The sequence below is a fragment of the Lepidochelys kempii genome, chromosome 1 (assembly GCF_965140285.1).
Source record: "Lepidochelys kempii isolate rLepKem1 chromosome 1, rLepKem1.hap1, whole genome shotgun sequence".
NCBI classification, from domain to species: domain Eukaryota; kingdom Metazoa; phylum Chordata; order Testudines; family Cheloniidae; genus Lepidochelys; species Lepidochelys kempii.
Window position 1 is genome coordinate 233,043,470 of NC_136380.1, and position 12,171 is coordinate 233,055,640.

Consider the following 12,171-nt stretch of genomic DNA (forward strand, 5'->3'; position numbering starts at 1 on the left):
GTGTTATTACCTGGAACAACTTAAATCCTACTTTTTATACTTAATAAAATCAGTTTTGTTTATTAATTAACTCAGAGTAAGTGATTAATACGTGGGGGAGCAAACAGCTGTGTATATCTCTCAGTATTATAGAGGGCGGACAATTTATGAGTTTATCCTGTATAAGCTTTATACAGAGTAAAACGGATTTATTTGGGGTTTAGGCTCCCAGAAAGACTGAATACTGGGTGCTGGGAAAGTCCCTGTTAACTGAGAAGCCCCTGGGCTAAGTGAATCTTAGTTTCTGTGAACTGCAGGGGGGCATGGCCCAGCCTCTTGGTCTATCCTGGAGCTGACTGGTGTGTCTAGGTCAGCAAGACGGGAGCGGAGGGAAGCCTTTTCTGGTAGGGGGTTTATTCTCAGTGATAGCCCAGCACATCTAGTGACAGTCTTGAGGGAGTTTCTGTGACCCAACCCGTCACAGGGCCATGATAAGAGAATACCACAACAAGGTTCAGGTTTATGAATAGCTCCTAATGATTGTCTAATTGCAAGGTCAGGCCTTACATATTAACTGGAATACTTCAGCCAGGCTTCCAAGTCCATAGTTCCCTTAAAATAGAGTCTTTAACATACTGAATGAAATTCATCCCAAGTGCAACCCTACTGAAGCCAATATAATTATACCAGGGATGAGTTTGGCCTTTTGACTTTCAAGAGTCCATAGAACAAACATGGATTTAGGAACCTAACATGAGGCTTTGAAAATACTGAGCTTCATTTTTACTTTATAACATCCCAGCTCTTCCATTTGACATTGTTTTGCCATTGCCATTAGGAAGAGCAGATCCCTGCCTCATCCTGAGAGTACACCACCCTGTAATGAAAAAAACGCATGTGCATAGGGAAGGGAGTGAGAGCTATTGTAACACGAGGGAAGCTTGCTACAGGCTAAGTATCTTGGATAGGTTTGTGCATGGTAACCACCGCAGCATTTAAAAGACAGCATTGTTCTAACTAGCTCATGTGAATTAAAGTGGAGGAGAGGAGGCTTTCCCTTTTTGGATGCTGCGACATTATGCTTTCAAGGGAAGATTTTTATCCTTGGCTTACAAAGATATTTTGGCAGGCAAAGCTTGTCTGTGGAATGCATCAGATCACACCAAATGTCATGTAGTTATTTTTTTCCTCGGGGAGGATACCCTGGGGGCCCTGTAACTCTCATGATAAATTAAAGCATGTGATCACTGGTTCGAATGTAACACATGCCATTCCTAAAAGCAGCAAATGCTTTTGCTCATTACAAGAAAGAAAAATGCAATCGATGACTCCCAAGGAAAATGCCAAACTCCCAAGAAATCAAATTGTTGCAAATGTGTGTGGGGGAAGTTTAATGGCATTTGGTACAGTGACACTTTTATTGCTTTGAGGCATACATGGATTGCAATGGGTTTTATTATTTAAAGATAGACACATGAAGAAAAAAAACCTTTGAAAAGGCTAATGTGATGCTACATTGAATAGAAAATATTTGGATTTCATTTGTTTAAAAATTAGCTATTAAAAATACAGCATGCGATTTAGTGACCCTTCACATGTCAGCCCGGACGAAAGAAGCAAAGATGCCATCTTCTCGAGACAGCAGGTTCTCTGGTGTGTCATTCTCCAAAATATTCCCTCGTTTCATCACAATGACCAGGTCAGCAGTCAAAATAGTGTGAACCCGATGCTGTGGTAAAACAAAAGCATACAGAAATTCTCATTACAATAATAACTTTCATGTAAGACCTGATCCAATGCCCATTAAAGTCAACGGTAGGAGTTCTATTGTCTTCTGTAGGTTTTGGATAAGGCCCTATTCAGCAATTTTAATCCCAAGAGATCTCAAAGGGCTTTATGAACCATGGCCCTAAGCCTGAAAATACATATGCAGATGCTTAACTTTCTGTATGTGAGATGCTCCTTTGACCTCAATAGGACTACTCAGATGTGTAAAGCTAAGCATGTTCATGAGTGTCTGCAAGATTGAGCCGCATGGTGTTGAACAGCTCCTGAGGGGTTTGGAATATACTCAATGCTCATTGACTCAGGAAATTCTCAGCACCCTCCATGATTGGGCTCTATGGAACTGGCCATTTGGAACTAAACTCATGGATGTGGTTCCAGGAATAAGCCCTGCTATATATAGGTACATGATCACTGATATACTCTTGCCTCTTTGGGATGCCTTGATCAAGGACACAGACAAATTGTATTCATAGAAAGTACCATTTGTTTTTTCTGTGATCATGCAGATTAGATGAGGCTTTGAGTTTGATGTTTGTATTAAAACCACACACACAGCATGGAATCCAATTTTTGTGCCAGAGAGGGTTGAGGGATGGGTTGATGCTGGTGTGATTTGGACTTGTCATTTCAGGCAAGGCTGAATCTTACACCAGTGGGTCTCAACCAGGGGTACGCAGAGATCTGCCAGGAGGTACATCAACTCATTTAGATATTTGCCTAGTTTTACAACAGGCTACATAAAAAGCACTAGCGAAGTCAATACAAATTAAAATTTCATACAGACAATGACTTATTTATATTGCTCTATATACTATCCATTGAAATCTAAGTATAATATTTACATTCCAATTGATTTATTATAATTATATAGTATAAAATGAGAAAGTCAGCAATGTTTCAGTAATAGTGTGCTGGGGCACTTTTGTATTTCTATGTCTGATTTTGTAAGCAAGTAGTTTTTAAGTGAGGTGTAACTTGGGGGTACACAAGACAAATCAGACTCCTGAAAGGGGTACAGTTGTCTTGAAAGGTTGAGAGCCACGGGCTTATACCACTAATGTGTGTCATCTGGCCGTTTCTAAGGGAACAGCTTGCTTACACTTGGGATGAATCATGTGTCCTGCGCCAAGTCCAAGCGGCAACAGTTGCATTAAGGGAACAAAGAGTTTATGCTTCATTACTTTAAATGACTGTTTTTGTTTTGTTTTTGTGAATTTAGCACTGGTGCATGAGTGACAATCCTGGAGAATGAATGAACTCTGCCATTTAACCATAGCACACTCAAAATGGTAGTGCAAGTTCTTCCCCATGCTGTCCTACCAGTATAGTTCAACCCCACTCTGGAAGGGCATACTTAGGGGTGAGATCGTAGTTCAGTTTCCAGACTAATTCAGTCCCTGGTCTCTCTTCTGAAACTACCAACTAAAGTGTCATTTATGATGTGGACTCATGTCCACCCAGATCTGGACAGACATATGCAACTCATTTCAGATATTATTTTCAAAAGCAATTATTTATTAAGTAGTTAATTATAATTTGTATTACTATGGTATTAGACTGATTACTCTATTAAAGATAATTAGTGCCTTCACTCAAGCAGGATTTTGGACTTAAAAAACACAAACACCATTTGAAAGTACCAGAATGCAGCAAATGGCCTTTTGTACCTGTCATCTCAGAGCAGCAGAATGATAGCAGAGCTAAGATAATTAAAGAGCTAACGGTAACTACCAGAGAGCCAGAAGTCTTGCGAGCAGTGTGGACTGAGAGAGTCTACTTGTTAGTCTTCACCAAAGTGGTGAACAGGCCATCCTCTTTGAGGAGCAAGTTTGAAGCAGTATCACACTCAGCTAGAACACCATCGGAAAGGACTAACACAATGTCTCCATCCAAGATCTGAGACACTCGGTGCTGAAAAGAAGAACAGGTAGGTGGGGAGAAAAAATAGGAGGAAGGATCAGCCACAAAGGAAGAAAGAACGTGAAGCCAACGGAAGGAAAATGCTTTGTGAAGAACAGGAAAGCCAAATAAGCAAATGCTATTTTTCTTCAAACAGCGATGTGGAAAACAGAAGGCCATAGACAAGTGATATTTTAGTGAGAGAAACAGTATAAATCAGACATGAATTGGAATGACAGTTTTATGAATGGAAATTTGTTTGTTACTGGTGTGTTATGCTTTTATGGATCTGAGGTTCTTAAAGCCCATTATACATGAGCTAGATTAAGTGATTTTCCTACGATATCACAATGAGTCACTGCTACAGCTGGAAACAGAACCCAGTAGAGATGACTCCAATCTCACAGGCTAACCACTCGATCACACCCCCGAAAAAGCAAGTGAAACAGCTGTTGAAGCAAAAATTTATTTCACACACAAAACATCTGACTGCCAACTAAACACATCTCAGGGTTGAATTACTTTAATATATATATATATTTTGGAGTCATAGAGTTTATGGCCAAAAGGAAGCACCAGATCACGCAGGGCATGTCTACACAACCACTTAATGTATGACAAACTGAGGTGTAAATCTATAGCATTGCAGCGTATCACACGCTAACTGTCCATGTGGGCTCTGCTGCTGCACACTATATGTTCCCTAGTGAGCACTAATGTACTGGGGTTTATGACAGTATGTCAAAGCGAACTAGGGAATGTTTAGTGCTCATCAACAGGTTCCACATGGACAGTTAGTGCATGGCTGTGATGAAGCAGAGAAACCACCCAACAGCATGGAAAGGGTTAAAGAGAGCCTTTGGGCCAATGCCAGACCTGGAGTGGGGAGAAAAGGAGGGAGCCTGACTCAGTTTGGGGCTGACTAGTGAAGAGGCAGGAGCTGGCTGCCTCCCTGCCTTAAGGAAAGGATCACTAGCTTGCCAGCCAAGGCAGCCACCAGGAACCAAGCACCGTCTTCCTGGCCAAAGGAGAGGGAGAAAGAGGCCTAGGAGCACCTGGCCTGAGAGGAACTGGGTGACCAAAGTGCGGAGACCTTGTGGGGGTTCCGACCCCGCCAAACTTATGGCTGCCCCTCCCAGAGGAACCTGGGACCGCAGCAGGACTCTGCCCAGGGTCCATGAAGGGGAACTACTAGAGATAAGCCACTACTGCAACTTAGACTATGGGGCCCTGCACCACATGCAAGGGGCAACAGTAGGAAGTAGCCCAGGGCAGTGGATGCAGACTCCCCACCGGGAGAGCCCCGACTTAGGGGTTGATTTACACAGGGCCCTTGGCTGGGAACCAGAGAAGCGGAAGGGCCCAGGTCTCCCTACCCTGTCCTACCTTAAAGACTGAGGCACCTTGATCACAGAAGGAGAGTGCTGGAAATCCAGTACTCCAACCACTAGGCTGTCTGGCCTTCCAAACCCCCGTTACAATGGCACACTGGCGCGCTGTAGATTTATACCCTAGATTGCTGCACGGAAAGTGTGTGTGTACAGACATGCCCATAGTCTGACTTTCTTTTCATCCCAGGGCACTAAACACTACCCTGCCACCTCCACACAAAGCCCAACAACCAGAATTAGACCAAAGTATTACAGCCCAGAAGAGTCACAGGAGGGATCAAGGTACAACAGTGCCTGAGGCACTGCAATGGCAGTGGTCTTACATATGTACAGAATCCCTGGCCTATCCATTGGCACCTAGAGCTGATTGAAAAACAAGGGGAGAAGTTACAAACAATTAGCTGAAAACATTTTCTTGGTTGTTGTTGAGATTTGAATATTTTCCACCTCTTCAATTTTTAAAACCACGATAATAAAACAAAGGTGTATGGGAAGAGAATAATCCAATTTGAGACACTACACTGAAAAGCTTTTAAAGTCACAGTTCATGTTACAGTTGTAGAAACTAGCGATGGGTCTAAGCAGCAAATTTCAAATTCGGATTTTGAACTAGCTCCAAACTTTGGTGGTGGTAGAATCCAGTGTTTTAATTTGAGCTGAGTAGCGAGATTAAGCTGAATGGGAAAATTTGTAATGGGATCCAGATTCCGATGCCAAACTCCACTGTAAAGTTCTGGTTGTTCAGATCTGAGGGTTTTCACTTGGCACACCTTACAGATAGAAACTATTTGCAAAACTATGGAACTAGATGCAGGTTTGAGCCTGTGTCTTAGTTTATTTTCATAGCAATAATTAATTGGTGAAAAGCAAATATGAGGAAAGGAGGGAGGGGCATCTGCTGGAGTCGATACTTACTGCTATCGTTACAACTGTGCGGTCCACAAAGGCAGTCATCACAACCTTCTGCAAAATGTTTTCCTGTCCAGAAAAAGTTTAAACAGTTATTCAGTTCTATTACTCGCTATGTGCCCTTCACCATCAAAGACTCAGGACCATACAGTATATTGCATTCTGTCTGTGTGGTAGACGCTCACTGATGTGATGCAACACAGCTTGGTAGCAGGATTCTTCTTTAACCCTTCTCCCCTCACCACAGAAATCAAAATTAAAACCAAAATAACTGAAAAATAACTGAAAGATTAAAAAAACAAGTTATCAGTCTCCCCCGCCTAGGTGTCATGAATGACAGCTAGGGAAGACAGCACCAACTTCTTGGCCTCAACTTCCAATGTGTTTTTGCCTCTTAAAAGGCAAAGCAACTAGTAGCAATGTAACTGATATACTCACTGTGGCCATGTCAATAGAAGCTGTGGCTTCATCCATGATGAGAATGCTGCTCTTGCGAACAAAGGCTCTGGCCAGACAGAAGAGCTGTCTCTGCCCCACACTGAAATTCTCTCCCCCTTCTGTTACTACCGCATCTGTAACATAGTTAGTTTTAAGGATTATGCCATCTAAATGCTGTTGTCTCAGGATTTTATGCAATTGCCCATACAAATGAAAGAGCAAATCAATATCACAAATGACTTTCAATTTACACCATAAAATCTCCAGGTAAGAGCTGTTCAAACATCAGTAATACCCCTGATAAGTACACAGAATATCATCTCTGATGAGTGTTGGAATGCAATGATATGGAGGAAACTGAACGCAGCTGTTGGGACCATCATCATGAGGACAATAGACCATCTCACATGATCATGGAGTAAGGAGTTAACGTGTTTGGGAAGACCTAGTGTTATGTTTTCATAATATGGACTGTGTATAATTGGTTTTCCTTCATGAACCAGACCTGGAATGCAAAGGGAAATGCTCCATCAGTGACATAATTAGGAGATGCAGCTGTTGGAGCTTCATTTGGCAATCAGAGAGTTGCTGCTGCAAGACTAAAAGCTTTTAACCCTTTGACAATTAGTCCCCCCACCCTACCTGTTGATGTGCCACATCAATATTTCCCTGAATTAAGTAGAAAGCTAAAACATCAGTCAGCAGCATAGCATGTACATTATCTCTGGTATACTGTTGGAATATTCATCAGGGCCCAGATCCTGAAAGGTAGGTAGGTATCTAATGTTAAGCATCTAAACACATCTTACAATCTGGGCCCAAATGCCTGCCTCCATTACAGGGAGGCTCGAAGTATAGAATGCATTGTACAGTACGCTCCCCTTGTCCTACAGAGAGACATTGAAAAGTCAAACTGTTTCTTTGTAGCTATATATGGATATGGCTCTTTTTTAAGGGCTGGAATAGATTCATGGGTACTTGGCCTTGTTCAAACATACCAAGACCTCCTGGCAATGATTTGACCATGTTCTTCAGCTGAGCAATCTCCAGAGCTTCCCAAAGCCTATCGTCAGTGCATTTGCACTCTGGATCCAAATTAAAGCTGCAGGGGAAAAAGTGACAAAGATCCAGAAATTATTGTTATATGCTAGCATCCTGGCCTATTCCCAGGACACATTGTGGCATTATGTTACTTGAGCTCTCTGAAAAGGTTGTGGAACTAGTAATAGGAATTTAAGGTCCCCGTCCTTGCATATCACCGCATCCCATAGCTACTTCTGTGGTACCCTCTCCCAAGCAACCCTAAAGGTCATACAGTGAGAATGGATACCTACCGAATGGAACCACTGAACAGTATGGGGTCTTGGAGAATAATTGAGAGTCTGGAACGGAGGGTGTGCAAGGGCAGTTTACAAATGTCTATTCCATCAATCACAATCTTCCCTGTTTGAAATGACACACAGAGTGAGGACATCGCAAGCATCATACTATTTGTAAGAAGCATATGGAAAGATTAAACATAACTGTCTGAGACTGACTGCATTCCTTCAGCTGTTTATGGCTCTATAAACATGTGGAAGGTGCTCATATATAACACAACCCAGAGGAAAACAGGAGTATTGATGCCCAAACACTGTTCTCTCTCTCTCTCTCGCTCTCTCTTTCTTTCTTCTTCTTTTCTTTTTTTTTCTTCTTCCCTTAAAGGACACACTTTGCTTCCATGCTGCATGACTGATGATGCCATTAAAAGGATAATTTACTGTGAGCACCCTCGGATCTGCAGCCAAATAGAGGAAGAGAGAACAAAAGCAGCTAATGTAGTTGTCATATTTTGGCCTCTTCTGGGCCCACTGACTTCAGTCTGAGTAGGATTGGGTCCTTTGTTTCAAATTTATGCCAGTTTATTTTGCGCAGTGCATTCAAGTAGCCATAACATGAAATATCAAAGCACACCGAGAACTTTAGAAAGATTTATCTAAATTGAGTGACTTTTTCACAAGAGGTGGCTGAGTAAATGAAGAACATGTCCAGTTTTCAGGCATTTTAATCCCATTAGTGTCAGTTTCCATAGATCAGTGTCCTCTAAGGATAGGGTAAGAGATTAATTACAATGCATATTGTTCAGCTACCATAAGAGTAATGGGAACAATTGCATTAATCACCCTGCAGCCCCGGTAAGTCCTTCCAATAAAGGAAGCTGCATGTAACAGCTGGAATACTCACTAACGTAAAGGAGATTTCATCACCACATCGAGTCAGTGAGTGTGTGGGTTTCACCTGGAAAATTGCCATGTGGTGTGTGAGGTGTGGCAACATTTGGCATTTAGAGAAAAAAAAATTACAGGCCAGATTGTGACCAGCTGCTCTGCCAGTAGGAAAGGATGAGAAGAGCACAAGAAGTCTCTCCCCTTAAGACTATGCACAGGAGCCAGGTACAAGTGCAACTGCTGAGCTTCCCAGAGCACAGGAACTGTGGTGGGCAGGTGTATAGAAGGGACTAAGATGAGGGATGTAGCCATCAGGCTCAGTCCACATTTGCACTGGGAAGCCCCAGCAGGGACACTGCCTCTGTGTGGCACAATTTCTCCTGGAGCTCCTGTGTAGCTCCGTGCTGCTCCCAACATGAGGATGTGCCTAAACTGAACTTGCTAGCCCTATTGCGAATAATGATTAAACCCAGATCTCACCCAGGCCATGACAAAGGAATGGCAATTCCAAGCAGCCCATCTGTCATTGTCAGTTTTCATCATCTTGTAGTTTGTAAACCATACAAGGCTGTATCCTGCAAGGTGCTGAGTGCTCTGGCCCTGACCCAGAGAAGCAGATAAGCACATGCTTAACTTGACTGCAGTGGGATCACCCACATGCCTGAAGTTCAATGGGGCCAGGATTTCTTCCATACTGTTTAAAATATGATTATCTTACATTTTCACTCAGGCAAAATTAGATCACTGGCCTTCAGCTGTGGGCAGCATAAACTTAACTACTTCTGCCTCCCCACATGCAAAGCGGGGAGTCTGGGAAGGAGGAGACAGGACCTTGGGGTGGGGGCGAAAGAGGATTTGGCTTTACTGGTGAGTGGGGGAACATAATCTTGAGGGGAAACCAGGATGATCTGGGGAGGTCTGGGAAGAGAACAGAGGAAATGGGGATGCCTGAGGCCATGTCTACACTACCAGGATCAACGCTGCTGCGATTGATGCAGCAGGGGTTGATTTAGTATGTCTAGTGAAGCCGCACTAAATCGACTGCAGAGCACTCTCTGGTACTCCACCGGAACACGAAGGGTAAGGTAACTCGATGGGAGAGTGTCTTCTGTTGACCCAGCGCGGTGTAGACACCGCAGTAAGTCGACCTAAGCTACGTGAATAACATAGCTGGAGTAGTGTAACTTGAGTTGACTTACCCCTGTAGTGTAGACAAGCCTGAGTGGGACAGGCAGGGAAGAGCAGAGAGGAAATATGGGAAATAGGGAGAGGAAGAAGGGGACATTAGGGCAGGATGCCAAGGAAAAGAGAGAGGGTGGGTGAAAAAAAAGTAAAAGAAGTGAGCTCCCAAAGAGGAACAGAAATCTGGGGATCCTTGGTGGGGAGGAATCACCATGGAATACAGGTGAGTGCAAAGAACTAACAGAATGAGGAAGCAAGATGGACACAGAGGATGAAATCCTGGCTCCACTGAAGTCAATGGGAGCTTTGCCAATGAGTTTAATGAGGCCTGGATTTCAGACAGAGAGCAGAAGAGATGGGAGCAAAGGGACCAGAGACAGTCTAACATGGGAGAGAGGAAGAGAGATGGACAATAGAGAGTTAAAGGGAGACTATGAAAGAATCGAGCAAATATGAGAAGAAAGTCAATGCTTTCCAAAGAAAGAAAAGTCAGAGATACAGGAAGAATGGAGAAATAAGAGAGACAGACAGATAGAAAGGAGATATATGAGAGATGGAGAGGAAAAGATGGACATAAACCAGTGAATTAAACTAAGAGCATCTGATGTATTTATCCTCCCGTATCTGATTGGATTTCACATGCAGACATTCCAGATATATAATCAATTCTGGGTGGAAATGATGGAATGCCTTCGGAATAAGAGCACTGCAGGGGCCTCCAAAATCATTGGAATCCTTAGACAGCTTCTATTGTAACAGTGGGGAACCACAATAAAAGAAAAATATCAAGGAACTGCATTTATTGAGCACCTGTTTCTATTTTACTCACATGGAACCACGTTCAGTTATGGCAGATGTCTATTTTGTGGGGAAAAATCTATAGGCACCAGAGAGTTACATATTTTCTCTTCCCATCTAGACACAGTACATTATTCTTTCAGATCATAAAATAGGGACTTAGTACCAGATCCTATGATGAGCTGAGCACTTTCTGCAGAACTGAATGCTGCTGCCAAGAGGTGCTCTGGACTTTCAAGGATTGGGTGTAATACACCTGATCCAAAACAAGTGTTTTGAGAGGACAGAAAGCCTAGACATAAGCCTTAAATCTGCTTGCTTGCTTCTGAAGAACTGGAGTAGGGAATGGGGTAGCAGTTTCACAGATATAATACACGCTAATGGGGATCCTAAGCAACTAACCATCAAATATGTCTACCATTCTGAAGAAAGCCAAAGACAATGATGATTTTCCGCTGCCAGTGCGACCACAGATCCCAACCTGCAAAGCAAAGGAAATTGTTTTGTTCTGAAGTCGATCTTGGGGAGAAGGGAATTGTGAGCAAAACTCACAGACCCAGTAAGGAAATTTGAAATTTAATCCATATTGATAAAAACCCCAAACCAACTTAAAAGCTAAGGGATAAACATATGGCTGCACAGGAGTTGGGAGAGGGTTCCACAATGTGCACTCCCACAAGGAGCATTTGTATGAGGGCTGCTACTGACGCTGGGGAGCACAATGATGGGATAGTTATGATTGCCTACATTGCTAACAGATCCAGTGGTGATGGGGACATGTATGTAACCATGGTCTCACCCTCTGCTCACCAGTGCATTTCTTAAGGGGACATCAGGAGTTAATGTATGGTTTAAGGACCATGGGTTTAAGGTGCTAGATATGAGCAACGTACTGAGAGCTCAGGGTGTAAATCGGATCAGATGCTTGGCCATGGTGATTCTTGTTCCCACACATACAGGTTAGCCTGCCCACCAAGGCCTTGATTTAGCATTATGCATGCGAGTAGTCCCATTGACTACTCATGTGCTTAAATTTAGAAACATGCTTCAGTTCCTTGCTGCATCAGGGCCCGAGGGACTCCTCTTCTCCCCATCAAAGGCAATTGAAAAAGGCAGTATCAAATATTTTATAGCCAATATAAAAGTGAAATATCTAATATCACAATAATTGCTGCTGACAATGCTTCTAGCATTTATAATAATGATTATTATAATATAATTAATAGTTTTTAATATATTATATGGCATTATAATACCATATAATGGTATTTCTATAACACCTTCCACTTCAGGATTTCCAAGTGCTTTACAAATGATCATGAATATTAACATTTGCAAGGTAGGTAAGTCTAAGGGCTTGTCTACATTACCTGCTGGATCGATGGGCAGCGATTGATCCAGCAGGGGTCAATTTATCGTGTCTAGTCTAGACGTGATAAATTGACCACCAAGTGCTCTCCCATCGACTCTGGTACTCCACCAGGGCGAGAGGCGCAGGCGAGAGAGTGTCAGCCGTCAACTTACTGTAGTGAAGACACTGCGGTAAGTAGATCTAAGTACGTCAACTTCAGCTACGCTAT

The 12,171-nt window shown here is 42.8% G+C and overlaps 1 protein-coding gene across 8 annotated transcripts in view; it reads right to left on the reverse strand.

Moving 5' to 3' along the window:
- Window positions 1–1,350: 1,350 nt before the first annotated feature.
- ABCC9 (ATP binding cassette subfamily C member 9) overlaps window positions 1,351–12,171 on the reverse strand; it is a 136,159-nt gene continuing 125,338 nt past the window's right edge. For 6 of the 8 annotated variants that reach the window (XM_073318030.1, XM_078849467.1, XM_073318019.2 and 3 more), the window contains 6 exons: window positions 10,994–11,072; window positions 7,739–7,847; window positions 7,403–7,506; window positions 6,405–6,538; window positions 5,973–6,035; window positions 1,351–1,708 (listed from right to left, as the gene is read on the reverse strand). In XM_073318030.1, coding sequence (XP_073174131.1) covers window positions 1,571–1,708; window positions 5,973–6,035; window positions 6,405–6,538; window positions 7,403–7,506; window positions 7,739–7,847; window positions 10,994–11,072 — 627 coding nt within the window. In that variant the 3' untranslated portion in view covers window positions 1,351–1,570. Of the gene's footprint in view, window positions 1,709–3,498; window positions 3,679–5,972; window positions 6,036–6,404; window positions 6,539–7,402; window positions 7,507–7,738; window positions 7,848–10,993; window positions 11,073–12,171 lie in introns of all 8 variants that reach the window. The other 2 variants (XM_073318057.2, XM_078849466.1) reach the window with 1 other exon arrangement.